The sequence below is a fragment of the Lonchura striata genome, chromosome 4A, assembly GCF_050655825.1.
Source record: "Lonchura striata isolate lonStrDom1 chromosome 4A, ASM5065582v1, whole genome shotgun sequence".
Classification (NCBI taxonomy): domain Eukaryota; kingdom Metazoa; phylum Chordata; class Aves; order Passeriformes; family Estrildidae; genus Lonchura; species Lonchura striata.
The window spans coordinates 18670651-18685563 of NC_140742.1; the positions used below are offsets into that span (position 1 = coordinate 18670651).

General features: G+C 54.3%; 1 protein-coding gene across 15 annotated transcripts in view; it reads left to right on the forward strand.

Moving 5' to 3' along the window:
- The window catches only part of FRMPD3 (FERM and PDZ domain containing 3), a 63981-nt gene that overhangs the window by 34830 nt on the left and 14238 nt on the right, over window positions 1-14913 (forward strand). For all 15 annotated transcript variants that reach the window (XM_085570490.1, XM_085570498.1, XM_085570493.1 and 12 more), the window contains 7 exons: window positions 104-211; window positions 701-832; window positions 1978-2097; window positions 2221-2357; window positions 3111-3234; window positions 3833-3922; window positions 5292-5471. In XM_085570490.1, coding sequence (XP_085426616.1) covers window positions 104-211; window positions 701-832; window positions 1978-2097; window positions 2221-2357; window positions 3111-3234; window positions 3833-3922; window positions 5292-5471 — 891 coding nt within the window. The remainder of the gene's footprint in view (window positions 1-103; window positions 212-700; window positions 833-1977; window positions 2098-2220; window positions 2358-3110; window positions 3235-3832; window positions 3923-5291; window positions 5472-14913) is intronic.

Below are 14913 nucleotides of genomic sequence, written 5' to 3' on the forward strand. Positions count from 1 at the left end.
GCCACGAGTGCTCCATCACTGACACTCTCTCCCCCCACCCTTCCTCTGTCTCTCTGTGCCCCCCACCCTCCTCGCCTCCCCCTTTGCTGGCCCCACATGCCAGGACATGTTGAAGAAAGAAGCTCTCCTCCTCATTCCCAACGTGCTGAAGGTTTTCCTGGAGAACGGCCAGATCAAATCCTTCACCTTCGATGGCCGAACCACTGTGAAGGTGAGCCCCTCTGCTCCCCCCACAGCACCATGACACTCCTCTCCTCCCACCTGCCCAATCCATTTTTCCTCTCCTGCTTCCCGAGCACGAACAGCAGCGCTGGGCTGGCTGCGAGCCGCTCTGGCGTGATGGATGGCCCGTCTGCTCCCCAGGCAGCACGCTTCGCAGCTGGCAGGGACGGGGCTTTGCTGGCTCTGCCTCTCCTGCCTTCCCTCCTTGCTGTGAGCCTGCCCTCCAGCCAGGCTGGGTCTCCTGCAATCCCCCTGCCAGGGGCCAGCTCCCTCAGCACCACCGGGGGTTACCCAGGTGTCAGGGCTCTGCCTGCTGGTCGCCTCCCGCTGCAAGGTCACTGCACCATCCTGTGCACCCTCTCCACCTCATCCTGGCACGGCCCCAGTTGCCAGGGACGAGTGGGCTCTCAGTGAGGTCCCAGCTCCCCTCGGGGAGTAGCCAGTGCCTGGCACCCAAGCCTGTCCATGGCATTTGCAGGACGTGATGGTGACGTTGCAGGACCGCCTGTCGCTGAGACACATCGAGCACTTTGCCCTGGTCCTGGAGTATTCCAGCCCGGAGCAGAGCCACCGCTTCCTGCTGCTCCAGGACAAGCAGCCGCTGGCCCACGTAAGCTGCTGGGCGTGGGAGGGTGCTGGGATGGGCACAGAGAGCCTCCTCTTCCCCCAGCGTGGGCTTGGCTGCTGTAGGCACACAGTCTGTGGGCACTGGGATGGGGCTGTGGGCCAGCCTCACCCCCGTGGCTCCAGCTGTGAAAAGCAGGGGAGCAGCACTGACAGCACTGAGCCACGGAGTGCCCAGGGGCACTGAGCAACCCCCAAAGGGAGCAGGGGGCACACAGGGCAGTGCATGAACAGGAGGGTATGGAAGCTGGGCTGAAGAACAAGAAGGGCAGATGCTTCGAGCATTCTGAAATTTTGTGATGATACTTTGTGTATTGTGGCCATCTCAAATGTGATGTGCTCTAACAGGCTGGGTAATGCTCTACCTCTCTAAGCCCCTAAACTATCAGGCTAGCCCAGAGGTACAAGGCCTTGAGGAGAGGAACATCAGGAGATGGACAAAGATTCAAAAGAGGCTCTAACCCCGATGTGGTTGTCCGGCTTCTTTATGCCAAGAGATCCAGGGGGAAGGAGAGGGGGCAAGAGGGTGAACAGGAAAGGTCAGGGGCTTACCCAGGCTCTGGACAGGGAGGGCTCTTCTGGCTCTCTGCCAGCCCCGCCAGGGCAGGAAGGAGGGGACACTCTTATCTGATCAGAGTCACAGGGTCCCGGGAATGGGGAAGAGCATAGCCCGAGCCCACTGTAACAGCTGGGGTTGTGCTGTGGGGTGGCACAGCCTTTCTTGCCTCTGGCATCGTCCTGCGGGCTCAGGGGTGAAAAGAGTGGCCAAAGAGGGAGACAGTCAGGGTTTAATCCATCCCACACTGCCAGCATCATGGAGCTGCTCTGTGCTCCAGCCTGGGCAGCTGCAGACAGCACTTATGAGTATCCTTGCCTGGGAGAGCCAATAAGCTGGCACTGCACAGAAGCAGGGATAAAATGGGGATCGTGGAGCAAACGTTAGTCTAAGTGGCACACATCCTACAGCACCGGGCAAAGCTGTCACACCAAGGAAGGCTGGGATGTTGCCGGGATGAAAGGTGGTGCATGGAGGAGAGAAATGAAATATAATGCCAGATGAGAGGAGAGGGCATCTCGTGCCCTGCAGCCAATGGTTCCTGGGCTCACTGCTCCCCTCTGCTCCTGCCACAGGTTGTGCAAAGAACACACTACCATGGCATGAGATGCCTCTTCCGTGTGAGCTTCTTCCCCAAGGACCCAGTGGAGCTGCTGCGCCGGGACCCTGCAGCTTTCGAGTACCTGTACATCCAGGTAGGGACTGGGAGCTGCTGGAGATCGTGGCCCACACGTCTGCCAAGACTGGGCCCTGTGGCAGCACCCCTCAGGTGGCAGTGCCCTGTCCCTGTCTGAGGACACCTCTTGTCCCTTCTGCAGAGCCGCAACGATGTGATCAGAGAGCGCTTCGGCACAGACCCCAAGCCAGAGATGCTGCTGGGGCTGGCTGCCCTCCACATCTACATCACTGTCTCAGCCACCCGCCCCAGCCAGAAGGTCTCCCTCAAGAATGTGGAGTGAGTCCTCCTCCCTGTCCCCAGGCTTCCACACAGCCTTCCTTTGTTGTCCCTTCCCTGTGTCCCTGTGTCACTGCAATGTTTTGGGTACAAACATGAGATGCTGTGAGAGCCCCCCAGGCTGAGTGGTGGCTCAGGGGCTTGGCAGCAGTGACAGACAGCCCCTGGTCCCACCATGGGGCTGTGTAAGACCCCCTCACACTGACATGCAGCCGGCAGGGCCGGGGACATTTGCTGCCAGCCCAGGATCATTTCCATGGGAACCCGGGCTGATTTTCTGCCTGCATCCAAGGCAAGGAGAAGGCTCTGTGGCTGTGTCATCTCAGCCTGTCACCAAGCACTGGCCCAGCCCTCCTCTGGCTCCTAGGGGACCTTAACCCATACCCAGCCTATCTGTGCAGCTGGCCTTGCACAGGGAGGAAGGAGAGAGGGATCACCCCAAGAGGACCCCAAAAGAGGTTTGGGAATTTGCCCTAAGCTTACATGAAGGTGAGTGGGAGCCAGGCTCTGCTGCAGAGCATGGCACTGCTGTTCCCCAGGCTGAAGCTGGTAGCTGTGTCACCAGCCTGGGGTCCCACCCCCTCGGGGACCCGAGTGGGGGCTGCTGCTGCCCGGGCTGTGGTGCCAAGGAAGCGCTGGTGTGGCTCCAGCTCCTCTGATGGCAGGAGGATGCTCTGGGGCAGTTTTCTGTCCCCCTCTGCTCGCTGGCAGTGTCTCTGGCCTGGCGGCTCATGCAGGCTTCCCTCCCCACAGGAAGGAGTGGGGCCTGGAGCCCTTCCTGCCCCCCTCGCTCCTGCAGCTCATCAAAGAGAAGAGCCTCAGGAAATCCCTCTCGCAGCAGCTCAAAGCCCACCAGCACCAGCCTGGCGGCACCAAGGTGAGCCCAGCCCAGAGTCCCTGCTCAGGGCTGCTGGGGTGGCAGCCTGCCCTCCACCCCAGCCTGCTGTCCCCAGCTCCTGGGGACCCTGGGATGGGACATAAACCCCAGACAGCCAGGTAGACACTCTCTCCTGAATCCCAGCTCAAGAGCTGATGTGGATGGCAGGGAGTGCAGCGAGGATCAGGGCTGAGCTCAGCTGAGGCTTGGCTGAAGTGGCACCATCAGCTCATTGTTATCACTGCTTCTGGGCTTGGAAAGCTCTGGAGGCTGCGGCTGAGCCACCGCCTCGGTCCCTGCAGCCTTCACTGCTCCCCAGGGAGGGAGGGAGGCTTGTACACCTCAGGGGGATTATACAGCAAGCACTGGGGCTCCTTCCTGCTGTGCCTCTGCTCTGAGCTACCTCCCAACAGCTGCCCAGGATGGCAGGGGAGTGGAACCTGCCCTCACCCATTGCTCAGACTCGCTGCCAGCACAGCCCGTGCCCGGAGCTGCCTCACAACTGCTGTGCACCCCTACCAGAGAGCCCCCAGGTCTGCCCCAGCCTCTGCATCTCTTCCCTGTGCTCACAGTGATCACCTGGGTGCTGTTTTGTCAGGTCTCCACAGCCCAGGCAAAGCTGCAGTACCTGAGGATCCTGAACGAGCTGCCGACCTTCGCTGGGGTTCTCTTCAACACGGTGGGACTGGTACGGTAATTCAGGCTGGGCTGGGAGGTGCCTGCTCCTGAGTGTGCTGGGGGAGCCAGGGGACACGTGGCTCCCACAAAAATCACTTCCCTCGGTCTCTTGCTCTGCCCTGCTGAGCTCCAAGCCCACCCAGAGAGCCTCGGAGCCTCTGCTGTCAGCAGGGAGTGTTCTCAGCTCTGCAGGGTCAGGATCTGCTCTGCTCCTGCCAGCCTGTGAGGCAGCAAGACGACCTGCTCCGTGAAGCTGGAGGGGTTGCAGACGTGTGTCTGTAGCTCGATCGTGCCCTGGCACATCCTGCCATCCATCCTGGAGGGGGGCAGCCCCTGGCAAAGGCCACTGTGTTCCTGCTTGCCCACAGCTGGGCTTGCTGCCCTGTCACAGGTGCTGCAGCCTGGTCACTGCCACAGTGATCCTGCATCTCCACCGCTCACCCAAACCCCCTCAGCAGGAGGAAAGCCACCAGCCCAAACAGGACCCACAAAGGCTCCCCACTGCCTGGCTCACCCTTTCGTCCTTCTCATCCACCTCCTACCCAGAGGTCCCCATCTAGGTGTCACCTCTCTGCCATCCTTCCATTTACCCATCCTTCCTTCCACCCACCTGTGGTCTCAGCGCTTCCCTGGCTTTCAGAGCTTTGCCTACTGGGTTCCTTCTCTGGCAGCCTTTGGTCTGCTCTGCCCCTCAGCTCACAGCTCAAAGGGCTGCCTGCAGGAAATCAGTGCAGGCACAACCTCGCAGTGTCTGCTTGGTGCCACAGCAGAGCAGTCAGAGCCTGCCCCTGGCACTGCCTGAGTAGACAGCATTTTTTTAACTCTGACAGCAAAGCAATGCTTCTGAGCCAGCCTGTGAGTTGAACTGTGTTGAAGTGGTAAAAAGTATTCCCTTATTATCTTCTGCAACGGTCTGCCCAGCTCCTCTTCCCCTCCACACCTGGCTCCTTTTAGACCAGAGCAAGAAACATCCTGATTTCCAGTCAAGGCTTTCTTCTTTCCTGGAATACATTCGCTCCCTCCTTTGCTTCCTTCTCTCAGAGGCAATGTCAGATCAGACAGATTTGTAACACACTTACTTTAGTGTAGTGACCCCAGTGAGCCTGAATATTTCATGTGGACAGTCAGTTCAGAGCTTTACTTTGAAATGGCCTTGACATCCTGCACACCACTCCCAGCTCTGCAAAGGGGCTCAGGGAGGCAGGTTGGGGCACCAGCCTTACCTACTGCTCTACAAAAGCCATCCTGGAGCTGACCAGGCTGCCAGCATTGAGGCTTGGCCCCATGGGGAGAGCCAGGTGCAGCAGTGTCATGCCAGGGTGTGTTTGTTCACCCCTGCCTGTCTGTCTCCTTGTCTCTCCATGTGCCTGTGCCACCAGGACGAGAAGCAGGCAGCCACCACCCTGCTGGTGGGGCCCCGGCACGGCATCAGCCACGTCATTGACCTGAAGACCAACCTCACCACAGTGCTGTCAGAGTTCAGCAAGGTCAGCAAGATCCAGCTGTTCAGGGAGAACCAGGGGGTGGCCCGGGTGGAGACAAGCATCCTGGATGCCAAGGTAGGCATGGGTGTGGTGGAGATGAGGCTGGGGGGTTGGGGCCAGCCTTTGAGGGGATTCATGTCACAGCTGTGTGCTGGAGAACCTGCTCAGGGATTCCTAGAGACTCCAAAACCCCTTTCCCACCAGGGTCTGCAGCATCTCCCCTGCTGGTCTGACTCCTTGTGCCACACAGGCAGGGATGGCTGCTGAGGGCCACAGGGCAGGCATGGTGGCCCTCTGGCCATGACCCAAACACCTACCTAATGGTTCAAGCAGCATCCTCAGGGCAGATGGGCGTGACAGGCCAGGCAGGTAGCAGGACGTTTTGGAGGCAGGACAGCACCTCACCTCTGCTCAGGGCTGGAGAGGAGCAGTACATGGGCCAGCTGGGCTGGGGGCAGATACTGGAGGGGACTGGGAGGTTTCATGCATTAGTAGCACTTGTGGAACTTGTCAAGCCAGGCAGGATTGTTGAATGAAGTGGAAATGATGGTAAGGAGTTGTTGGACTCAGTGTGGGCACACATGGCTGTGTGTCCCTGGGCCAGTAGCCACCCCCTGGGTACCTGCCAGCTGCCCTTCAGCCCCCAGAGCACTCCTTGGCATGCCCTCCCCCTCCTGAGCCCATGTGTTGTCATCCCCCATCTCCTGCTGTTGTTGTGTAGTGCAGTGCTGGTTCTGATAGTCAGTCCCCGTGGTCAGCCCCTACCCCCTCTCCTCATGGGTTCCAAACCCTCCAAGAAAAGTGTCACCAGCACAGTAAGATCTTTATTTCCTTCTTTGGTGCCTGGTGCAGCAGCCACACGATCCTAAAGAGAACTTTCCTTGGCCTTTGGTCAGGTTTTTAACAAGCTGGGACATGGCCCTGACAGACCAAAGGCAGATAGTTGTGTGTGTCCCCAGGGCACCCTTGGTGTCACCGCCTCCCTGCCCCATGGGGAAGGACAGCTGAGGGGCAGAGATCTCACAGGTAAATGCCAAGTCTTGTCTCTTCTCTCACTGTGAATTCAACAGGACAGAGTTAGGACTGAGTTTGGAGTGAGTCAGGCAGGAGCAGTACTTGGCAGAGATGTCTGCCACAGTGGGGCCAGGACTCTGGGGCAGGGAGGTGCTGCTGCACTCTGAGCCCTTGGCTGTGGGTCAGCTTTCCTGCCCCTGCATTCATCCCTTTTTCCCCCAAGACTGATGGAGCTGAGCTTTGCCAGCTGTGTTTCATCTCCTGCAAGGTCTCAAAGCTCTCTCTGCAGCCCTTTCTTTGCATAGTCTCACAGCTGTAATCATGGTGCATTTGTTTAGGATTCTCCTGCTGCCTCCTGTCCTGGTGGATTTTAGCACTATCTCCCACCCAGCTCATTAATTCGTGCAAGTCTGTTTTCCTGCTGCCACTGTGCCTGCTCCAGCAGCTCTGCTAACCTGCAGTAACACTCCAGTAACCTCTGCCAGAGCTGTGCTAATCCTCATCCCCTCTGCTTCAGCTCTCCCCTCCACAGCCTCATCGACAAAGCCCTTTTTTTGCATTCCTAATCCAAGTGGGTATTTGGTCAACTGTAACATTTCTAACATTCCCTCTTCTGCATCCCACCGAGGTCAGTTGTTGTGCAGTTAAAGCCTTGGTGTCTGTCTGTTCTAACCCTTCAGAGCCCTCACCCTCCCCTGCTGCATGGAGAGGTGGAAGCCCTCCTTGCCTAGCCCCTCCGGCTGCCTGGGCTGTGCAGGAATCCATCCATTTACTCCTTACAGAGCAGGAATAGCCAGGGGTTGCACCATGAGTAACCCTGCAGGTTCCTCCTGCTGCCCACGCCCCTTGCATTTGGGTGTAAAATCACCACATTAATGCATTAATAACAGGCTGCTCATGACCCTGTTACTGCTCGTGGCTCACTGTGAGTGCTCTGAGCACGGCTGTGCCATTGTCACCATGGCACTGAGCTCTGGGGTGCTGCTGCCCTCCTCTCCCTGCTGTGGCAGAGAGCACTGTCCCCCCACATACACACTGGCCACAGGAGGGACAGATGCTCTGGAGGCTTGGGTGATGCTGGCATCCATCCACTCTAAATTAGGTGGCGATTCCCACGCAGCTTGGCCACAGCTCCTGCAGCGCTGCTCCCCACAGCCATTCCCCACTGCAGCAATCCACCCTGTACCTCCCCCAGCCCTTTCCTGCTGCAGGAGCAGGCTTTTCCCTCTGACCCTGCTAGCCAGCCCCCCAAAGGCTGGAGAAAAGCCAGCTCACTGGAGTAAGCCAGCTCACACACTTCCAGCGAGCACGTCCGCATGCACGATGGCTTTATCTCCATGAGAAACTCCAGGCAGCTGCTTCTGGCCACCAAAAGCCCCTCTGCCTGCCTGGAATGGAGCAAGCATCCCATTTATGGCTCTCAGCAGGCTCCACAGTACCGTGCCAGGGCAGAGGCTGCTGTTATCTGTCTTCATTTAGCCATTATCTGAAGGGCTGGGTTTTAAAGGCAGAATGTTTGCTCCAAAATGAGGCATATGCTAATCCTACGCAGGACAGCGATGGATGAGGCAGGCTAAGAAAAGCAGGCAAAAAGATCATTATCTCACAGTGCTAATCTGCTCCCTACAATTATTCTATTGCACTGAACGTGTCACTGGCTAAAGCCCTAGGTTGCAAATCAATCAGTTTCTGCTGTGAGCTGCAAACCATTAGAGGGCTCAAAGCAGTGTCCTGACTGCTCTGGAGACCTGTCAAATCCATGTCACCCCTGGGAACCTGCCGGAGCTCCAGTGTAGGAGGGGATGTCCCCCTGGGCTATTTCCCCGTGACGCCTGGCACTGCTGCTCTCATGGGATGTTGTGCTGGGGCAGCTCCCAGCCTGGATCTGTAGGAGGTGCTCGCTGAGTTACTGTGGAAACACAGATGGGCAATGATGGTTTAGGGTTTTGTGCAGAAAGACCATCTTGAATTTCTAAGTGTAGTTAAAATGATGGGTAAAAAAGGGAGTCAGGTCATAGAGCACCCCTTTGCTGGGAGGTCTGAACACCCTGACCAAACCAGCCAGCACAGTCCAGACACCCTTATCTGCTGCTGAGCTGCAACCACAGCCCAGACTCACCTGCCAGGAAGGAGCTGGGGGAGATTTTTAGGTAACAAACAGGCTTGAGGAGATCATAAACCATTTGCATTTATTTCGGGTGGAAAATAAATACTGTTTGTCTTATGAATTATTCACTAGGTAGTTAATTGGTTTGTTTTGGCGCTTTTCCATCCTGGTCTTCAATTTCTGTTTAAAACAGCCCAGGGATACAAACCCAGGGCTGGTACCTCTGCCTTGGCTTTTTTAGATTTTTGCCACTGTGGCAAGAGAGGGGCAAATGCTGACAGAAACCCTCAGGAAGGAGCCACACAACCTCAGGACAGAAGAACAGGCTCCTGCTACTGGTTCCAAGGATTTTTATTCCATTGCAAGGTCTGTGAGAGCTGCAGGGAGGACAGGAGCAGATTTTGTCTCAACAGTCACAGAAGGAGTGAGCAGTTCTGCTTGGGAATGCTGAGAAAGTTCCCAGTCTGCAGCTGGGGGCAGGACCACACATCCCCAGCTGCACTGCAGTGGTGCAGGTGGTCTTTCTGCAGGTTTCAGTGGTCATTCTCACCTGACAAATCCACCTTGCTGCTGGGGCTGTAGCTCCTCTGTTCTTCCTCCTCATGTTTGGGCGCTGATTCTGGAGCTCATACATTTCCTGGGGGCAGGGAGGTGGTGCAAGGCGTCTCCTGTGATCTTTATGCATTAAGTGCATCTTGCCAGGTTAGGGGGCTCTGCATCTCCCGGGGCTTTCCCCTCCTGCTGGGACCAGAATTTGAGAGTGGCCAATGCTTCTGAGCCAGCTCAGAATCGAGTTTCAGGCATGTTTCTTCTTTCCTCCCTGGTGCAACCTTGCAAAGTCCTCCTGTACCTCCCAGTATCCCAGCAAGGACAATGTCAGCATCTTCTGCCTGGCTATTGGAGCCCCGGCCTGGTGCAGGGGCTTCGTGTGGTGGAAAAGTCTCTCCTCCAACCTGAGCTTCCAAAGAAAGGCTCAGCAGTCTCTGTTGTTCGGTCTCAAGGCAGTTTATTGCAAGTTATCTAAAAGATTTTCTCCTGGGGCTGCTGTGGTTTGCTCACAGCTCAGGCAGAGGCACACACACACCCTGACATCCTCTCTGACCCCGACTGCTTCTTCTCTCCCCGCCCAGGGCTGCTGCTCTCTTTTATATGGGACATTATGTGTGACATGGTTAGTTTTTTCCAATGCCTATTGCCTATATTAAATGGGGATTTTCTATCTTTTATATGGTACATTATGTGTTACATGGTTACAGTTTTCCCCAATGCCTATTACCTATATTAAATGGGGATTTTCTATCTTTTATATGGTACATTATGTGTTACATGGTTACAGTTTTCCCCAATGCCTATTACCTATATTAAATGGTGCTTTTCTACTCTAAACCAATCTGGGAGTGCCAACACCATCAAGAACATGGAGGTAAGGAAGAAGAAAGAGGAGGAACAGGATCAGCCTACATTCCTCCATCTTAAAACCTCTGACCCCCATGTACAAAGTAAAAAACCCCCTGTACAGGTACCAAAACCCCCCTGTACAATACTAAAAAATTCTTCCCTCTACTTTGTAACTACTTCTACTATAATATCTAAACTTTTGTGACTTTTGTTCTTCCTGCAAGGTTGGTAAATCATTCCATGGCTCAAACCCAAAATCACAGCTGTTTCCAGCTGCCTGCCAGGGTCTCAAATGCTTCTGACCTGGACCCAGAACCTCCAAAAATGTCTGAGGGACATTTTGAGTTCCAACACCTGGCACCTGGACAAGCCTGGCAGCCTGGATGGGGCACAGGAGGTGACTGCTCCCCCAGGCTGCCCAGGGCAGGAGGTGTGGCTCCCCTGGCTGTGCAGCTCCGCAGCTCCCACAGGAGCTAAGAGTTTGTTCCATCTGAAATGGTTTTTCCAATGGAGCATTTCTCCTTTCTGATTTACACAGCTGCACATCGCTGGGCTGTTTGTTATTAACAGTCTCAGCGTTGGGAAAAAGGCTGCTGAAGCACTCTGCATGTGAATGAAAGAAGGTGCTTGGGGGAAGCCGGATCTCCTGAGCCTGGCCAAGCTCGGCAGCTTAGCAGAGGTGCAGAGGAGCTGTCCCAGGCTGTGCCCTGTCCCTGTGCAGGGCTCTGGGGCAGGAGCCCGCAGCACTGGCTGCTGGCCAGGCACAATTCAATCAGAGGCACTGGGCTAATTGACTCTGGGCTCCCAGCAGGGCCCGCAGCCAGCCGGCGCTTAAGCCGAGATCAAGACTTGAGAGAGGAAACCAAAGGAAAGATTAATTCAGAAACACGCCTGGCTGCTGCTGCTGTGCCTGGAATGTGGGCACTGGTGCTGTCCCAGGGTGTGCTTCCAGCCTGCCACGGGAAAAAAGAGCTCTGTGCACTGCTGGGCTCAGCCCTTCCTCTCCCAGGGGATGGATGATGGATGATGGATGATGGATGATGGATGATGGATGATGGATGATGGATGATGGATGATGACCCCTCTGAGCCTTCCCTCTGGAGCCAGCCCCAAGCCTGGCTGTGCTCCCTCAGCTGATCGTGGCAGGGCTGTGCTGAGCCCAGTGCTCGACGTGTATTTGCCAAACTCCAGTCTGAAAACAGTGGCAGGCCAGACTGACGTTCCTGCGCCCCTGCAAGCCCTGACTGGAGCCCTGGGATTTCTCCCACAGCAAGAGCAAGGCTTTGGAGTGATGACAGGCCCACAGCTCTGATTCCCTACAACAAATTAATCTTTATTTGCATCAAACCGCTCTGAAATGCCATCATCTCCTGGGAGAGAGGGAGGGATTGAGGTTTCCTTTGGCTCGGTACCTGGGTGGGAGGGGCAAACACAGATGCCTGCTTGCAGTGGGGTGTCAGGCAAAGGAATGGGGTGTAAGGCAAGGGAATGGGGTGTAAGGCAAGGGAATGGGGTGTAAGGCAAAGCACTGGGATGCAACACAAAGCACTGCCCAGCTCCAGCACCACCCATATTGCTGCCTGCAGGCACACAGGAGACAATGAAAGAAAAACGAGAGGCAGAAAACATGTGGAGAGGATGAGTTTCCACGACTGCAAAGCCAAATTTGATTTGTTCATTAAAAAAAAAAAAAAAAGGAAAAAAAAAAAAAAAGATAAAAAGAAGCCCCAAAGCCAACCAAAAAATGCAGCCCTCTAAGAAAGGAGAGACCTGCAGGTCTAACCAAAGCAGCACCCTTATCAATCAACAAGTGGGAAGTAGTGGTCCTGGTCACAAGCAGCCTGGTATTGATAGAACTGAGTTATGAATGCTTCAGGGGACAGAAGGAAAGGTCAGATAGGACTGAAAAATTGACTGCTGCCTCGTTAGGCCCAGGTGCCTGTATTATTACATAAAAACTTGGCAGGGCACCTCAAGTAAACCAAGGAACATAAATTATGTAAATTCATCTCCTATCATTCTGCTGCACTGCATTAAAGGAAGCAGAGTAGGACCCAAAGTACGTGATAAAGGGGCCAGATTAAAAGGAAATGTATATAATCTTAGAGGTTATAGTATGACTAGATTGAGCCATAAATTAATTTCAGTATGAGGACTGCTAAAATCATCTAACACAACCCTGGCCAGAAAATTTCCTACAGACCTTTGTTTGAGCAAGAAAATACCCTTCAGAAGAACACTGAGATCATGTTTAAAAGCAGGGCATTATTGAAAAATCACTATATCATTAATAAGCTAATGAAAAAGTTATTTCTTCTATCCGGTATAAACATTTTGTTTTACTTCACAGAGAGACTGGTTGTCAAGCGGGAAACTTTGAATGAAAAGGTGTCCTTTCCTCATGAGGCCTAGAGAATCTAGGAAACCATTATGCATGACAGATCAAACCATGAATAATTTCAGGCTGGCAATACACATTTAGATGTAGGAAGAGCATCCTTGTGAAAATTTGCTTCTTTACATGTTGGCACATTATAGGTTAGAGATGGCACATCACCTGGCATCCCACTGGGAATCTGATGTTTGTCCAATTTTTAGAGCAGTACGATTATCCCAGTAAGTTTGCTTCTGTGTAAAACTTAGAGTTTTTGTCCTAAAGGCGCAGCTGTTCTGACAAAACACAGACAGGCATTTCTGCTTTGCTCTCCCAAGGAAACAGAGCCCTGGGGCCACTGAGGAGCTGTAGCAGCAAGAGTGTGCCTGTGAGAATGAGGAAGAGGATGGGCTAGTGGGCATGAGACAGGCCAGAGGTGCCTGGGAGGACAGCCAGGGGTTATCCAGGTTGATAACTTGTTCCCCATCAGTGATCAACATCATCTCCTGATCAGCAGCTGGGAAAGAGGGTTCTGCACCTTGTGGCCACGGTGCTGCCAGGGCAGGGAGCAGGGCTCAGAGGAACAGCACTGCTTTTGTCCCTGCTGCATCCTTCCCTGCCTTCCAGCTGCTCACACCAGTCTCTGCCCTACGGCACCCCTGGGTTTAGAAAACAGAAAGATTCATGCTCTTCTAGGTTCCTACATCTTTGTTGGGTTTGGTTGAGATTGAGCAGTGAGTACTGCAGGGAGATAAGCAGGAATGTCACAATACACCCCAGCCCCTGGGCACCAGGCCAGTCCTGACCTCAGGCACGAGCCCTCACTGCCTCTAGCAGGGTGTTTCTAAGGGAAAGGAGGTGAATCCTCTTCACCAGAAGCCAAGGAAACCCAAAGCAGACTGCAGTTCTTCAGAGTTGTTCTCATTCAGAGCAGCTCCCCGCAAAGCTACCCTGAATTTGCCATCTAGAACCCTCAGCACCATGAGCTGGCAAGGCTTGCTGCACCTGGTCACAAAGTCAATATTTGCTCAGCTCGCCCGTGCCTGGCTGTCCACACGATCTCGTTTGCCTTGCCCACATGGAACAGGGTGGCCAAGGTCGCCAGTGCCCAAAAATAACACCTCCCTTAGCTGCCACCCCTGACCCTCCTCTTTGTGGAATCACTTCCCAACAGAACAGGGCTGCTGCAATCTTGTTTGCTTCTCTTTGCTTCTCTTTGCAATCTCTTTGCTTCTTGACCCCATAAATCACTTTCAGATCTGCTGCCCCTTTCAGGGGATGTGGCAGCAGGATGGACATCTCAAAGGCAGCTGAGCTGTTGCAACCTCAGCAAAACTACCTAGTGGAGTGGAAGAGAGAGAGCCAGGCTTGTAACCCCATGTGGGAAAGGCTCAGATGCTGTGCCAGAATTCTGTTAGTGAGCAGCAGAGGAGCCAGCGAGGCCAGGGGGAATGCACAGCCTGACTGCAGCAGCTTTGCTCACTATCCCAGGCTTTGTAAACAGCTCATAACCATGAGCAGGACACAGACCCGTGCCCCAGGCCATGGGGAGATGACACATCCACAGCAGGGGTGGATGGCTTCAAGCTGCACCTGAAGTGATTTAATCCCTAATAACAATATTTAAATGCTTGACAATTGAAGAACTCTCACACAGCTTCCCTGTCAGTATACCAGAGTAATCTTTTCTCAGCTGTAATGTTAACCAGGTTTAAGAGTCCTCCTTTTCAGAGCAGAGTGCCACAGTTAACTCCTGCATGCCATGCATTTATTGCTGGAAGCCATTCTGGAGGCTGGACTTGCTTGGAGACCTGGTAGGGAGCTCCAGCACCCTGGTGTATCATTTGTAGTTGAGAAACATCAGGGTTGTTGTCAGGGTTGTTGTATCTCGGTCCTGTCACCCTTCAGGAGGATTGATCCAGGGGCTGTGTCCTGCCAGCAAGAAGCTACAGTCCCATCTCTGGATGGGTGGGAGCATCCTGAGGCACAGGTAGCTGAGCAAAGATGGAAAGATGGAAAGGTGGAAATGGGTCTTGGAGATGCTGGTTGCCAGCTGGGGCACTGGGGCTGCCCTGGGGGCTGCATGGTGAGCACTGACAGGGAGGCAGTGAAGGCTCACAACCCTGTGCCACTCTGCCTCAGTGGGAGTCACACATGGTGGAAACTATGCCCTGGTTTTCCTTTTGGAAGGGGATTCTCAGCCCACCTTGGCCTCTCGGTTTAATCTCCCAGCAGTGGGTGTTTATCAAGCATTGCCTCCCTCCCACTGGGATTTGCTCCCTCCCTTGCTGCTGACACTCCAAACCCTGCAGAATGGAGCAGGGGAAATGCACAAATATGTCCTCATTCAACAGATGGCTTGAAAAATCCAGGAGGGCTCAGCCCTGTGTAGAAGCCACTTGTTTTAAGGATGCTTCATACACAGAGCACATGGCTTCCTCTCATCACTTATGCCAAGACTGGAGCTGGGCTAAGAGGTGTCACCTCCCCACCACTGCATGCCTGCCTCTTTTGAGATATGTTGAGAACCTCTTCACTCCTCTCCCTCTGGTTTGATGCTTCCTCTTTGATCTGTGTCATCTCAGCTTTATTTTCCAAGATTCAGAAAGAGACTTGTCAAGCAG